Genomic DNA, 16,294 nt, shown 5'->3' on the forward strand with positions numbered 1-16,294 from the left:
GGTAAATGAACAAAAAAACAAACTCAATATTAATAAAAAGAATTCAGTTTTAACTGGAATTTGAATAAAATACTTGATTTAGAATCGCAGAACTAATTTCTATCAAAACTTTTAAAGTTTTTACAATTTTTTTTTATAAATTTTTCTCTTTTTTTTCGTAAAACTAAAAAGTAAAACAAAATATGGTCCTTCGAACCTATTGAATGTTTGAAAAATGTATTCTGGCATTTTTCAAACATATAATAGGTTCGAAGGACCATATTTTGTTTAACTCTTAAGTTTTTGGAAAAAGTACTACAAAACAAAACTGTACAGTTTTTCCCTAATTTTAAAAAGACATTCCTTTCAAAAACTTTTCTTTCTCAATAAAATTCTAAAAAAATACGAAAATTTTTTTAACTTTTTTCGAACAAATCGGGTTCATTAGAAATTTTTTCCACGTAAAATTGGTTAAAAACTAATTTAAAAATTTTCTTGCAAAAACAAAACTTTACTTTTTATTTTAAATATAAAAAATCTTTTTTCTTGTTTATTATTTAACAAATTTAGATTTCGAAGGACCATTTTTTTGTTAAAAGTGAAGCGTTTCATATTTAAACTTAAAACTGTATTTGTTTGACAAATAATACTTTTATTTTTATTTACAATAGTAATCCAAAGTTCTTTCGAAAGATTTTCCCATTTTTTTTTTATAAAACTGTAGTCCGAAGGACCATTTTTTATTCATATTTTATTTCTACATTGTTTCGAAGGACCATTTTCTTTAAAAGTTTTAAACGAACTCTAAGTCATTAAGATAAACAACTCTATTCTGCATTTCGATAACGTTTACGCATTCAGTTACGCAACGATCGAAAAAAGGTATTCCAACAGAAAACAAAAAAAAACTGAATCGTAAGAAAAAGAAGAAGAAATGCAGAATACCAAAGTTACCAAACGGAGAAAATTTCGATTCGAATTGAAATGCAGAATAGGGACCAAAGCCTAAAAGTGTTAAAGAACTTTAAATCATAAATATTCAACTTAAACTTCTTTTAGGCCAAATATGTCATTTCTTGTATAAAACTGTTTTTGAAGGATCATTTTCAAAATGAATGAATGTTATGCTCACGAGAAACATTGCGAATTTTATTCTTTAACATATAAATGAAAACTTTCTGTAAAAATAAAGGATCCGTAAGACCATTAATGAAACTTTTTGAAATACATTTCAACAATCTCTTAAGTTCATGAGATTCATAACAAATTTGACCATTAAAATATAAATTGGAATTTTTCTTAAACAAAAAACAAGTTTACGAGACTTTTCTTTGATAATCAATGATCCGAAGGACCTTTTATGAAATCTTGTTTCAAAAAGGTTTAAAGTTGCTCTTAAAATTTCTTATTTTTAAAAAAATTTGAAATTCATTTAAAATTTTTCAAATTTATAAGATTTTGATTCCAGTTAAATCAAAACTCAGAATTAATTATAGCTAAACCGAAGCATTGCAATGAGATCAGCTAATAAACTGTAGATTAGCCACATATTCTATTAACAAATTAAAAAATAAATTATAGTTTTGTCAATAAACTAAAGAAGAGTCAATTTAAAAGTTTCTTAAAAAAGTCAACGAAATTATAAAGTTTTCTTTAGGAAAATTAAATTAAAAAAAAAACTCTCAACAAAAAAGTGTTTATATCTCTTTAGCCATGTATAAATGTTTGATAGTGTGATATATGTATGTATGTATATGGAGTGGAGTGAGGATAGTTTAGTTATTAGAAATTTAAGAAGTTTAAAGAGTAAAAACATGTTCTTTTAATATTTTTGTTGTTGTAATATATATTATAGTGTTTTTTGTTTGTTTATAAATATATTATTTATTTGTTAAATTATTTTAATATATAATTTTTTTTTGTTTGTTTATGTTTAATTTCAAAATTTTATTATTAATAATTTTTACAGTTTTTATTTTGTTTGTCTAAGAGAAAGGCGAGTAATGAGTAAAAATAGATAGACAAAGAGGGAGAGAGGGCAAGGAGTAGCACCCGTAAAAAGTTTATATTTTCTTTTCTCTCCTTTTGCAAATTTCCCTTTTTTAATAATAAATAAATGCTCGCTACTTAGAAAGTGAGAAGGGGAGAAAATGTTTTCTACAGTGTTTTTGTCTTAAAAATAACGATTGTTATTATTGTTTGTATTGAGGTTGTTGTTATTTTTCATATTACCATTAAATGAAAGTTGTTGTTGCTGCTGTTGGCGTTGTAAGTGGTGTTGTTGCTGCTGCTGATGATGTTGTTGTTGATGATAATGTGTTGTTGTTGTTTGCATTGTTTGCTGAGTTTGTGGCATTTGCTGCTGATGTTCTATCGTTAAATCGTGAGTTTTATAAACATTACGTGCATAATTGTATTGTGGTTGTTGCTGTTGTTGTAGGTTCATATGTTGCTGATTAGTTTGATAATGTTGTTGTTGAGAATTAGTGTGCTTAGAATGACTTCGTATACTTGTTCTTGTTTGTTCTTCAGCTGATGGCAAACGATTAACAGCAGTAGTAACTTGATATTGATGATGTGTTTGATGGTGCTGTTGTTGTTGCTGTGTATTATGATGATGCTGCTGCTGCTGTTGTTGTTGTGCCTGTTGCTGAGTATGTATAGCATGCGTCTGGGTTTGTGCTTGATATCGATGCTGCACCCCAGACGCCTGAAGTCACAACTAATCTTCATCACTTAATGCCTCATATTGAGCCGACAGCAGAGGTTTAGGTTCATTAGCCGAACCCGCTTGACCACCTGGACCACCACCCGATGTAGTGCTTACCACCGAATTGGGACCACCATCATGACCCATACTACCACCGCCACCATGCAACACATGAGTGGGTTGTTTATGAGCCGAAGAACCCGAAGTGGGTGGCATTTGATGGGCCACATTTAAACTCATTTGTGGAGGTGGCGGTAGACCAGCCACCGAACTGGGTACATTTAAAGCGCTATAGGGATAAGCATAAGTGGGGGCAGCAAATGTTGTAACAGGGGCCGGCTGATAGGAGCCACCACCCATACTAGAAGGATGCGAATGTGAGGAATCACTACTGGCTGAGCGGCGACCACCATCACGATCATCATATTGATTGGGTGTTTTACGAGGTTCATGAGGATCTTTCATGCGATGATCGTTGTGATGATCATGATGATCATTGGAAGGACCTGGGCCGGCACCGCTGGCAGCACGATGATCATCCTCGGTGCGCATTACCTCTACAATACGATTTTGTACATATTTCATGGTATCGAAAGTGTGATTTGGTACCACTGGTGGCCCTGAGCCACCACCACTGCCTCCTGCCGAACTAGAGGAACCACCCGGACCCGGATTAGAGTCATAGGCTGAACCTCCCCTCATAATAGAACTGCTTGCTTGCTGTTGATGTTGTTGCTGCTGCTGTTGCTGATAATGATAGTCCTGGGCTTGTATCATAAACTCTTGCATATATTTACTGCGTGGACTATGAGACTGAGGCATTCTTATTATGTTGCGTTCATCACCAGGCGTGGTAGATCTACCACCCTGACTGTTAGGAGTACCTGGATTGGAATTTGAATTCACACCCTGTTGTTGAGCAGACGATGGTACACCTTTTGGTCCGGCCGCTGCAGCAGCTGCTGCCGCTTCTGCCTCTTTTTGAACACGTCTACTCATTTTCCACACATCGGTGGCTATGATGCCTTGAGGATCTTGCATATAGGGCATAAAGTTGGTTGGGTGTGGTGGCGGTGCCCGTAAATGCATTGGATTGTGATAGTCATTCGATATAATTTTATCGGTTAATTCTCCGACTGTAATGTTTTTCGTACGCATTTGTGATGACTGGGATTGGGGTGGTGGTTGCTGTGATGAACTTTGCGGCATGCCACTATGTCCGCCGCCGCGTGAGTTACGTGATGAGGGTGGCTCGTGATGACCTCCACTGGATGAAGACGATGATGACGCTACAGTGCTGCGATCATTGTCTAGATCAATATTAATAACATTGGGCGATGATGATTTGCCATTGTTTTCGGCCGCTTGTAGAGATGATATTGTAGCGTTTGTAGGACGATGCGGTGGTCCAATATCTCGGGCATTATACTATATAAGAAAGATGTATATAAGTATTTTGTACTTTTTTAATTTTAAAGAATTATCAAATAATCAATTTAATTTAATTAAATTTCATTATCTTATTATTTTGTTTAATTAATCTTTATTTATTCCTCTTTTAATCTACTTACAAATCCAGTTCTGGTTAAATCTCTGTTGGGTTCAGTGCTGGTTTGACTAATTTGATGTTTGATTATAGCATCGATTAGATTCTGGGCGGAAAATGTACCCTCTGTGGGTGGTTGGCCAGGATGAGTCCTATGATAGCTGTATTAATTAGTAAGCAAATACAAAATACATACAAAATAAATGAGAAAAACGATCACACAACGAGTACAGGAGAAAACACACAAGAAGCAAACCAAAAAGCTTTAATTACACAGGTAACAAATGTTTTAAAAACAAAAATCAACGTATACTTTTGGAAAGAATTAAGCTGAGCTAATAGAAATTATATAACGAGTCTTATATAACATACAGCTCAAACCTTTTCAAATGTTTACATTGGTGTATGTGTTTTGACATTTTACATTTATGTTGGCCTGTGTTATCAATGAAATGCTTTAAACAAAATATAATAACAAACAACAAAACAAAGTATCTAACGTGACGAAAACAAAATGATAGCATCAGCCTTTTACACAACTTCTTCCATTGAATGTTATGAATGAGAAACGAAAACAAAAAGAAAAGTAACAAATACTTACGGATCTCGTTCGCGATCTGGTATTGTACGTGGTGGTCCGGTTTCTGGTGGAGGAGGTCCACGTATATAATGTGGTTGTCCCGTTGCCGCTGCCACTGCTGCCGCTGTTGCAGCATTACCCGCATAGATACGCTCCATACGCCTGCCATCACGCTCTCGCTCTTCAGCAGCACGCTCTTGCTCACGCCTCTCACGATCTCTTTCACGATCTCGCTCGCGATCCCTTTCGCGTTGTTCTCTCTCACGATCGAGACGTTCGGCATGCATACGTTCCATACGATCTCTCTCTTGACGTTTCGCATCGCGATCTCTCTCAATGGCCGCATTATGCATACGCTGGTCTCGCTTCTGTTGTTCCAGACGTCTCTGCATATCGGCATGTTGCTGACGATACTGATGCTGTTGAGCGGCTACAGCAGCCTGATGCTGTTGTTGTGCCACTACAGCAGCCGCCTGTTGTTGATGATGATGTTGCATTTGTAAAGCGGCCATATGTTGATCACGATTCATTTGATAGCGTATGGAATCGTGGTGAGAGGGAGGTGGCGGTTGTTGTTGACCGGCATTAGGTGGTGGTGGACCACCACCAGCAGAGCCTCCTGGCGGTCCAGAGGGAGCGGATGATTTGTCATCTTTTTGGGAGGGCACTGGCAATTGGGGTTGCTGCACAGCTACGTCAACGAATGACGAAAAGGCATCGTGACCGGCTAAAGAAAGAAAAGGATCCAAATGAGCATTCCATCGACCACCTGAATCTCTTTCTAATTGTTCTCCGGCATTCTTACCTGGCGGAAAATTGTGCGCCATCACTACATGCATACGATTTTGGGGTGGCGCAGCAGGTGAGGGTGGTTTAGAACCTGTATTATGGCGTTGGATAACACCTTGCCTTGGTGGTGGCGGTGTACGATGAGGACTGGGAGTACTTCACAAACAAATAATAAGGTATTTAGTAAAAAAAATAAGTCGTTTATAAATAAATATAAAACTTACCTATTGGCATGTTCTGCCGGTGAGGCTCGACTCGAGTATTCGGTACGTCCTCTTTCCTTGTCGTAATATACCAGTCCACTGGCAGAATTACGTGGTGAAGGTGATTCCTTGCCTGAAGCTGGAGTACCCGCTGAGTTTGCACTACCACTACGAGGCACATTTCTTTGCTGTTGCCCCTGCATTTGTTGTGATGTTATATAATCGTGCATTACAATTTGCCGGGTGCTCAAGACAGGCGGTTGCTCCACTGGATAGGGGGCTCTAGAATAGGGTCCTACCGAGTAGGCATTTTGTGGTGGACCTTGTGGTGATGACTGTTGGGGTGGTGGCGGATGATGCTGCATTTGAGCTGGACTCTGACGTTGTGAGGATTTGTATGCATATTCATAAGCTCTTTTGCTGTCCAAATGCGAGGGCAGGTGTATGGGAGTGCCCTGAGTTATGGAACCCAATTTATTACTTTCAGCACCGGAAGCACCCGAAGGTGGCGTCTGTCTTAGTAGATTATCAAATTTAGGACTTAAAGTCGCTCCAGGGGGTGCTGAGTGTACAATTATCTGTTGAGCGGCATTATTTACGGGGGTGCCATGGGTTATAGAACCTTTGGGTCCCACCAGTAATTGCTGTTGTTGCTGTTGCTGCGAAGGCGAGGGTGCCTGATGCGAATGCGGCGGTGGTGGATGTATTAATTGTGGACTTAATTTGGGCGGCATCTTATTAACATTGCCACTCATAGATTTGCTGTGTTGACTCGACAATTGCATGTGCGATGGTGGTGGTTGTGAGGGAGGTGGAGGCTGCTGTGAGGATTGTCCTCGTTGAGAGGAACTGCCCAATCCTGGACCACCAGGCGGTTGAGTTATAGACATGGGAACAGGTACTTGTGACACATAAAGGGAACCCGGTGGTGGTACCTTACCTACTCCCACACTGGCTGGGTGAGGATGATAAAGGTACGCATGATTAGGCGGAGCTGCAATAAGAGGTGATGGTTCTGAACCACGATACATGCTAGGGGCATTGCCCACGTGTTTAACACCTGAACTGCTGGCAGGCTGCTGATGACGTGATCCACCAAGACTGCCACTATCACTGCCAACTCCCGACGTGCCCGATGAGGAGTTATTAGATGAATTGTGTGGTGAGGGTCCATCTCTGGAGGGTTTCTTAATCGACAAGTCAAGAGTCTGAGGCTCAGGTTCGTTGTTACGTGATGCTGCATATATAATGCTGTCGGGAGAGGGTGCCACCACATGGGGTGGAGTCGGTGTTTTGCCCGCTTTCATGACGGGTGTAATGGTGGCCTTGATATCATGCTGCTGATGATGCAGCATGCCATGCGAAGGTGGAGGTAAATGTTGACCTGGCATAAACGAATTCACTACTGATAAAGTGGCTAAATTTTCCGGATGACTCGGAGCAGTGCTAGTAGTGGATCCCATTTGTGTAGGAGGTGGTGGCTGCTGGACTATTTGTGATTGCCGTACATTTAGATTTTGTACGCTATTGCCCGAAGAAGCGGAACCACTACCACCTATTATCAAGGGCTGACCATGAGCTTGTTGCTGATGTTTGATCGAGCCATCGTTGCGATATTCCCGTACAATAGTGACATCGTTATTGGAATTATTGTTGCTGTTATTGTTTTTATTACTGCTGATGTTGATACTGTTGTTGTTAGCTGTGGTACTGCTGCTTATCACATCATTGCGTCTATTATTGTTGCTGCCACTGCCGCTGTTTGGCGCTGAATCCAAGGTCAGTTGTATGGGCGGTTTGCCCATACTTATCATGTGTGGATTGGAAAGTTGATTTGTTTGTGTAGGTGGCTGTGCTGGTGGTTTGGAAGGTGGAGGACCCTTTTGCTTGAGGGAATGTTCAATTACCTTGTATAGATAGTCCTGTAAATCACGCGACATGGCATGTCCCTGTTTATTCGCATCTGGTCCTGCATTGGGTGATGAAGACGAGCCAGCCGATGGTGGCATTGGACCATTTATAGATGAGGTTGAAGGCGGTGGAGCTAAACCTGAGGCGGCTGACACTACCACAGAACTACTGCTGCTGCAGGTAACAACACCACCACTGCCACCAGTACTCGTACTGTTCAGTATAACCTTGGGACTTTGACGATTGGCAGGAGAATTTTCATTCTCTTCATCGGCGGTTTCTGTAGCTGAGGAATCATATTCCTCGGAAGTCTTTTGTTTCTTAGGCGCATGACCAAGTGGCGGCAATAAGCGTTCATCTGCTTTACTAATGGAAACAGTATTACTGCTCATACTACCAACCCCACTGACAGCGGCATTAGCCGTTGAAGTAGTGTCGGGCGTAGAAGAACTATTGATGATTTCTATATTTTTATTAGCCACCAATTGGCCAGAAGGTTTTTGTACGAGATCCTTGCTTAGCGAATTATGACGCTGACTTTCGGGACTTTCCACCGAAGCAGTATCACTGCCACCCGGCTCACGTTCATCACATGACGATGTACTAACATCCGATTCATCACCATCCGTACGACGTTCTTCATCAGTCAGATTGACATGCGGATCCAATTTTCTTCGTATACGCATAAGACAAGCCGAACAGCAACGTGTTGCCTGTGCAGGTATTTGAAATTCTTGCATTATCGGATCACGCACTTCGGGCGCCAGTTCGTAAAGGCGTGCCGGTATATTGCGCAAACGTTTGGCACGATCTTTGGGATTTGGACAAGTGGGTAGAGGACAATTGGGATAACGTGTTCGTACCGATTTACATTGACACGTATTACAAACTCTAGCACCGGCTGGTATAGTATCATCGGGTATGCCATATTGTTGACCACGACCCTTTTTCAGGGGACGGGTACGGGGGCAATTTTCCGCTTTGCAAACAAAACAGGTGGCAAGTTTATCTGGAAAGAGGGAAAACAAAAGAAATAAATAAATTTTAGTTTTATTTTTAATAAATTTATAAACAATTTCCTTAGAAATCATTATATTAGCCTCAATAAATAAATAAACTTAAGGGAATTAACTTTGTGGTTATTTTCTTTTTATATAAATTCCTATTATGATGAGTACAAGGAAAATATTAAAGATTCCTTTATAATATAATATTTTTAAAATTTTCCTTAGAGAATTAGTTTACTTTTAACGCTGACTTTGATCTCTTTTGGAAAAAGGAGAACAAAATTTATATTTTCAAATTAAATTTGTTGTGAAAAAAATTAAATTAATTAAAATAAAACATTACAATAAAATGAATATTTAAATATGTTTATTCACCATTCAGGGGATGGATGGATGGCTGGACGCTTGGTTGATTGTTAACAATGTGAGTTAAATGCTTTGTATGAACGTTGTGCTATGACAGAAAGTAACCTGAGAGTTCGTTATACCAAAAAAAAGGTCCTGAATATTTAAATATAAGTATGAAAGATATGTTATGTCCTCCATGGCCAAAAAAAAACATTCAAAATGAAAATTGCAAATAATTGTGAGTGGTTTATTAAAAATTAAACCATTTTTATATGATGGCAACACAAATATGCAAAGAAGTAAAAAAAGGTTTAAAAATAGACAACGGTCAGTCAGGCAGTTAAGGAAGGAAGCAGGGAAGTTTGTACGGGAGGTCATCTTCGGAAGAGAATTAACTGAAGAGATTTATGTGCATTGTAGTAGGGTTATGCTACAGTTTTAAGGATTGCAGAATAAAAATTAAATATCAATGACAAAAATCTGAGGATATAATTTTGCCGGGGATTTGGTAAACCCATTGTGTAAATTCTTAAAAATTTTGCAAGTCGTCCTGCACATTGTCATGAGTTGAATGTGATAGTGACAGTGATACATTATCACGTTACCATTTAGTCACTTAGCAGTTTGATAGTAAAACATGTTGAAATTTGTTCGGTTGAACAAATTTTTATAAATTGGTTATTTTTTTTCTTTTGTTTACATTGTATTGTTTTCCTTTTTCTAGAGGTTATGTCAGAAATTTAACAATGTTACCAATGTAAACAATGCAATTAAACGCTAAAATAATAACAAAAACTGCAAAATTTTAAATAAAAATTAATAATTCTAATTATTTTATATACCACATCACAATTTACTAACGTTGCAGCACAATAATGTCAGAATAATGGTTAATATTAGATCTTACAACGTTGGCAGTAAAATATGCAAGAAATGTTTAGCAACAGTGTCAACTTACAAATTTTGTCTTGCAACATTTTCAGTAATGTTTTTTTTTCTGACAACGTTGTAAACGAAAAACTGTATGCTCAAACGATTGTTAGACATTTTTTGCACATTTTACTGACAACATTGTAAGATCTGACAATACGTGACGTGTATTACAGCTTTTACAGTATATTCCACACAATTTTCTTTTAAATTTAATTGTTTAATATTTGCCCTTAACAGAAAAAAGAAATCTTTACTTTTTAATTAAAAAAATCCCAGCTCTTTCAAGCTTGAAAAATCTACTTCTGCCCACACTTTAGTAAAGTAAATAAAACTCCCTCAGCCTCAGCACATGCAACAGTTTACTTAAAAAAAATCTATTAGCTTTTTAAGCAACCACCACCACTTACACTGCCTTCTGTAGACACTTTGGTGGTAAGTTAACAGTTTTTTTTCTACATTTTAATTTTCATTGAAATCAGAGTTTTTATTAAAATTTTAATGATATTCAAATAAAAAATGGAAGATAGACACAAGTAAAAGGGAATTTCTTGGCCAGAATAAAGGAAAAAAAAAACGAAAAATACACACAATATGTTAAGTGCTAATGGTAAGAAAATTAAACACAGAGAAAAATGATAAATTACTAATAAGTATGTAAAGGCAAAACAGAAATGTTGAGGAATATAAAGAAATATAAGAAATATAAATCACAATTATAGCGTATTAAAATTACGCTGCTAATTAGAATGTTTTCAAACATAAACACATTTTTGTAATGTAATTGAAAGACTTGTGTAAATACACTTTAAAAAAGCTATTAATGGATTTTTATAAATTATATTTATATGACAGAACATTATTTGGTTCATTTTTATGCGTTATTTTACATTATCTGGCATCACTATTAATTTTTCTTTCAATATGTAAACAATAAAAAGTGTTGTCAAAAGCTAAAAACTTAAAACATAAAAAAACAATGTTGCCCAACCAATAAACTGAAGGACTATTAATACCAGCAGCTATTGTGTATATACAATTGTATATATTGTGTACTCCTTTTATAAATAACTTAATTTTTATAATCAATTATAGAAATTTATTTATTTAATGATTATGATAAGAAAAACTCCGTAACATTAACACCCCTAATCAACTTTTTTTCATAATAAATAAAAGTGTCATGTTATTTAATAATAACAACACACAAATCTACACAAATATTTTATTTTATTTACATACAACTATCATATGTAGAGTATATACTATATATATACATATATAGATATTAAAAGTAAACCAATCTTAAATATGATGATGATTAAAATCTCTTGACAAATGGACAAATATACAAATTGAATTGACATTAACATGACACAAACAAACAAACAACCAAGCAAGCATATGCGAGAAAGAAAAAATACAACAACATGTATAAAATGGGTAATATTTACTTAAAAACATATTTACATCATGATTTACATGAACAATTTTGTTTTTGTTTTGTATTTTTATTATTTACTCAACTGTCAAATAAACTGCCAATATAAAAATTGATTAACACCAAAAAAAATGGTGGTATGCCACAGTCAGGAGAAAAAGAGTTTAATGGAAAAAATTACGTTAAAAAAGTTTTATGTAAAAAAGGAGTAAGAGAAGAGTTTAAATATGGAAATGAGTAATTGTAATTAATTATCAGTTTAATAATGGGAAACTTTGTTTGTGTGTTTTTTAAGCAAAGTTGCCAGTATTAGAGTTGCCAGAAGAATGAAAAATTTACGGTTCTTCCTAAACTTCAAAAGAAATAGAACTTGTACATCAGATCGTATGCTTTTGATGTACATACACATATTTAAAAATCACTCATACCACCCGTATATTTTAATAATATGGTCTACTACTACTGAGGTTAACTTTACGAGATTTTCAAATCTTATTACTTGTATTACAGTCTAGTCTAGTCCATAGTATATAGCATAGTCTATAGTCTAGTCTATAGTCCAGTCTATAGTCTAGTCTATAGTCTAGTCTATAGTCTAGTCTATAGTCTAGTCTATAGTCTAGTCGATAGTCTAGTCTATAGTCTAGTCTATAGTCTAGTCTATAGTCTAGTCTATAGTCCAGTCTATAGTCCAGTCTATAGTCCAGTCTATAGTCTAGTCTATAGTCTAGTCTATAGTCTAGTCTATAGTCTAGTCTATAGTCTAGTCTATAGTCTAGTCTATAGTCTAGTCTATAGTCTAGTCTATAGTCTAGTCTATAGTCTAGTCTATAGTCTAGTCTATAGTCTAGTCTATAGTCTAGTCTATAGTCTAGTCTATAGTCTAGTCTATAGTCTAGTCTATAGTCTAGTCTATAGTCTAGTCTATAGTCTAGTCTATAGTCTAGTCTATAGTCTAGTCTATAGTCTAGTCTATAGTCTAGTCTATAGTCTAGTCTATAGTCTAGTCTATAGTCTAGTCTATAGTCTAGTCTATAGTCTAGTCTATAGTCTAGTCTATAGTCTAGTCTATAGTCTAGTCTATAGTCTAGTCTATAGTCTAGTCTATAGTCTAGTCTATAGTCTAGTCTATAGTCTAGTCTATAGTCTAGTCTATAGTCTAGTCTATAGTCTAGTCTATAGTCTAGTCTATAGTCTAGTCTATAGTCTAGTCTATAGTCTAGTCTATAGTCTAGTCTATAGTCTAGTCTATAGTCTAGTCTATAGTCTAGTCTATAGTCTAGTCTATAGTCTAGTCTATAGTCTAGTCTATAGTCTAGTCTATAGTCTAGTCTATAGTCTAGTCTATAGTCTAGTCTATAGTCTAGTCTATAGTCTAGTCTATAGTCTAGTCTATAGTCTAGTCTATAGTCTAGTCTATAGTGTAGTCTATAGTCTAGTCTATAGTCTAGTCTATAGTCTAGTCTATAGTCTAGTCTATAGTCTAGTCTATAGTCTAGTCTATAGTCTAGTCTATAGTCTAGTCTATAGTCTAGTCTATAGTCTAGTCTATAGTCTAAGTCTATAGTCTAGTCTATAGTCTAGTCTATAGTCTAGTCTATAGTCTAGTCTATAGTCTAGTCTATAGTCTAGTCTATAGTCTAGTCTATAGTATAGTCTAGTCTAGCCTGTAGTCTAATCTCTATTCTAGTCTGTAGTGTAGTTTATAGTCTAGTTTGAAGTATAGTTTGTAATCTAGTCTGTAGTTTAGTCTGTAGTCTAGTTTGTATTCTAGTCTATAGTCTAGTCTGCAGTCTATTCTATAGTCTAGTCTATAGTCGAGTCTATTACTTAGTCTATTCTATAGTATAGTATGAAGTCTACTATATACTTTTTTCAGTAAATTGTTATGAAATATTTTTATAAATTTCTTTAAAATCTCTCAATTTATCAAAGAAACAATTTTCTCCCTTTGTCAATATCCACCTACATATGTACATACATATTTATATTTTTGCTGTGGTTGTCATTTTAAATATCATTTAATTAACACGATTTTCCATTAATACACATTATTTACACATAAATGATTTTTCTCTTCGTTTAAAAAAGTAAAGAAAAACCCCACCAGTTACCACCCATTTTTTATATATATTTTATACTCCAGCTTAAAAAAAATTGATGGACATTTATAAACACATATCGAAACAAAAAAAAAAAAAAAAACAATAACAATAACAACAATATTGTCAACATCAGCAAATTTGTCATAATATGTTAAAGTGTACAAAAATAAGAGCAAGTGAGCTAGAGAGTGAGGCTAAAGAGAAAGGAAACTAAAAGTGTACAAACTCAAAAAATGCAATAATTTTCCTGAGGTTCAAAAGGTTGAAATTGAAATCTCTTTGGTTTAATGGATAGAAAGAAAAAAATACCACTTAATTTGATGGATAACGATTAAGAAAAAGCTCTATATTAAGGAAATAATTCAGAAGAAATAAAAAAACATTTAGAAAGTTGATATTATTATTTAAAACTAAATGTTAAAAGAAAAATTAAAGAAAATATGACGTTTTAAAATTCTAAAAATCTATATTAACCCAATATAGGGTATTTTAAAATAATAAATAGAAATATTTATTGTTTTTTTTTTCTATTTCTATTCTAAATAAATATAAAATATATTGTTTTTGTCCTTTATATGTTAGAGTTTATATTTGTCTATATAGAATATTTGTTTAGACAACAAATAAATGGACACAAAAAATATTTCTAATTAAATTTATAGTTTGTTAAATTGGATATTGTTTTTTTAATAAAAACAATATTAGACAAATATTAGAAAATAGATAGAAAATAATTTAGTTAAAATGTTAAAATAAAAAATAAATTTGGAAAAAATATAAATTTTTGCAGTAACAAAAAGGACAAAAAAGATTAAAATTAATCGAAAATATAAAGTAATAAGTAAGGCTACGTTTAGACATTTAGCTTGATAGTCTGGCAAGTATGACAAAAAATTTACAGTTGACATTACTGCGTATATTGTTGCCATGAGATAGTTGTGTTTAAAGCCATTCTTTTACTCCAAATTTTCTTCAATTTTATAGAAGAAAAATCTGTACCATTAAGCAATATTTTTCACTTCTGAAAATACTGTTCATAAGTAATAAAGTGTTGCCAACTAATAATAATAAATTAAAAAGAAAATTTCACTATAAATCTTTAAAAGCAACAACAGAGCAAAAAGTTTAAAAATTATTTAAAATAACTTTAATTAAACAATTTAAAAAAAATTAAAAATTTCAATTATATAAATTAAAAATTTCTATTAAAAAAAACAGAAAATTAACTAATATCTTTTTATCACAAAAAAAGTATGTTAATGCTAATATTAATAATTTGTTTTTTAATTGATTTTAATATATATTTACAACAACAGTAAAAAGAACCCTTCAATTATATTAATATCACGATTATAATTAATTAATTTTCATTTTATAATAACTGACCTATGTATAGTTTTTTTTTAATAATTTCTTTTTTTAATATTCATTGTCCATTCACTGTGAAAAATAATATTTTGTGTCAACATCATCAATGTCATCGTCATCATCATCATCATTGACGTTTTCTGTGTGATGACGAAGCGAGAGAAAGAGATAAGCATCATACACAATTTCCTATATTTATATATTGACACATAAATTTTCAGTTCATAAACATAAAGGGTGTTTTATTAAGAGTTTAAAAAGTTTTAATTGGCAACATATTTGGAAAGCTGTCATTATAGTTAGATACAATGCAATGGTAGATCATTTTAATCATCATTCATTAATTTTTACTTTATACTATGTTTTTTTCGCAACTGTTGATAGAAATAGAAACGTAGAAAGACTTTACACTCGGTTTTCTGTATTTTCAAGTTTAAAACATTTTAAAACTTCACCCTTTCTGTGTTTATACATTTGTATGTCTATAAATATATAACGTTTAATTCAATTTTGTATCTCCAATCTGCTGATTACGTTGTATTGTTATTTGTTTTATTGATGAATTACATTTTAATTTGATATTAAATACAAACATACGAAATGTCCGCCTGCTACCCTACACCTACAATCTCTTCTCATCTCTTGTGCATATTTAAGGAGTAGGAGTATAAAATATTGGATATAGGCATTCATTTTTTGATGATTTACTTGGAGAGGAGCGTTTATTTGCGATACAGATCAGACAAATTTAGACCTGTCTATATATCTATCTATCTATCTATCTATCTATCTATCTATCTATCTATCTATCTATCTTTCTTTCTATCTATCTATCTATCTATCTATCTATCTATCTATCTATCTATCTATCTATCTATCTATCTATCTATCTATCTATCTATTTATCTATCTATCTATCTATCTATCTATCTATCTATCTATCTATCTATCTATCTATCTATCTATCTATCTATCGTTCTATCCATCCCTGCCAATAATAAACAAACTGGCATCACTGCTTTAGTAGTTTGACACAAATAAGTGATGCCAAATAGGCGTTTTCATAAATGTGTAGATTGTAATTAATAAATGCATTACCTGATAGAATTTAACATATTTTCCAAAAAGTAAACTTTCTTTCTAAAATTCTTTATACATTTTCATACTTCATTATTATTTAACCTCACAAAGTGCTAATAAACTTTTGCTTACACCCAATATTGTCATAAATATGTAAAATTTTAATTGTAATTGCAAATTTATAATTATAAATTTTGTTATTATTTGTAAACAATAGATATTGATAATGTTATACATTTATCCAAACATACATAAACTATAGTTATATTGATTTTTAATTTAATTTTAAATTGATTT

At 33.7% G+C, this 16,294-nt stretch overlaps 1 protein-coding gene across 3 annotated transcripts in view; it reads right to left on the bottom strand.

Moving 5' to 3' along the window:
* Positions 1-1,916: 1,916 nt before the first annotated feature.
* LOC111683654 overlaps positions 1,917-16,294 on the bottom strand; it is a 101,933-nt gene continuing 87,555 nt past the window's right edge. For 2 of the 3 annotated variants that reach the window (XM_046945644.1, XM_046945643.1), the window contains exons 4-8: positions 5,829-8,727; positions 5,621-5,760; positions 4,837-5,542; positions 4,261-4,396; positions 1,917-4,117 (exon numbers count right to left, since the gene is read on the bottom strand). In XM_046945644.1, the coding sequence (XP_046801600.1) occupies positions 2,702-4,117; positions 4,261-4,396; positions 4,837-5,542; positions 5,621-5,760; positions 5,829-8,727 (5,297 nt within the window). In that variant the 3' untranslated portion in view covers positions 1,917-2,701. The remainder of the gene's footprint in view (positions 4,118-4,260; positions 4,397-4,836; positions 5,543-5,620; positions 5,761-5,828; positions 8,728-16,294) is intronic. The other variant, XM_046945645.1, reaches the window with a different exon arrangement.

This window comes from Lucilia cuprina, chromosome 3 (genome assembly GCF_022045245.1).
Source record: "Lucilia cuprina isolate Lc7/37 chromosome 3, ASM2204524v1, whole genome shotgun sequence".
Lineage (NCBI taxonomy): Eukaryota > Metazoa > Arthropoda > Insecta > Diptera > Calliphoridae > Lucilia > Lucilia cuprina.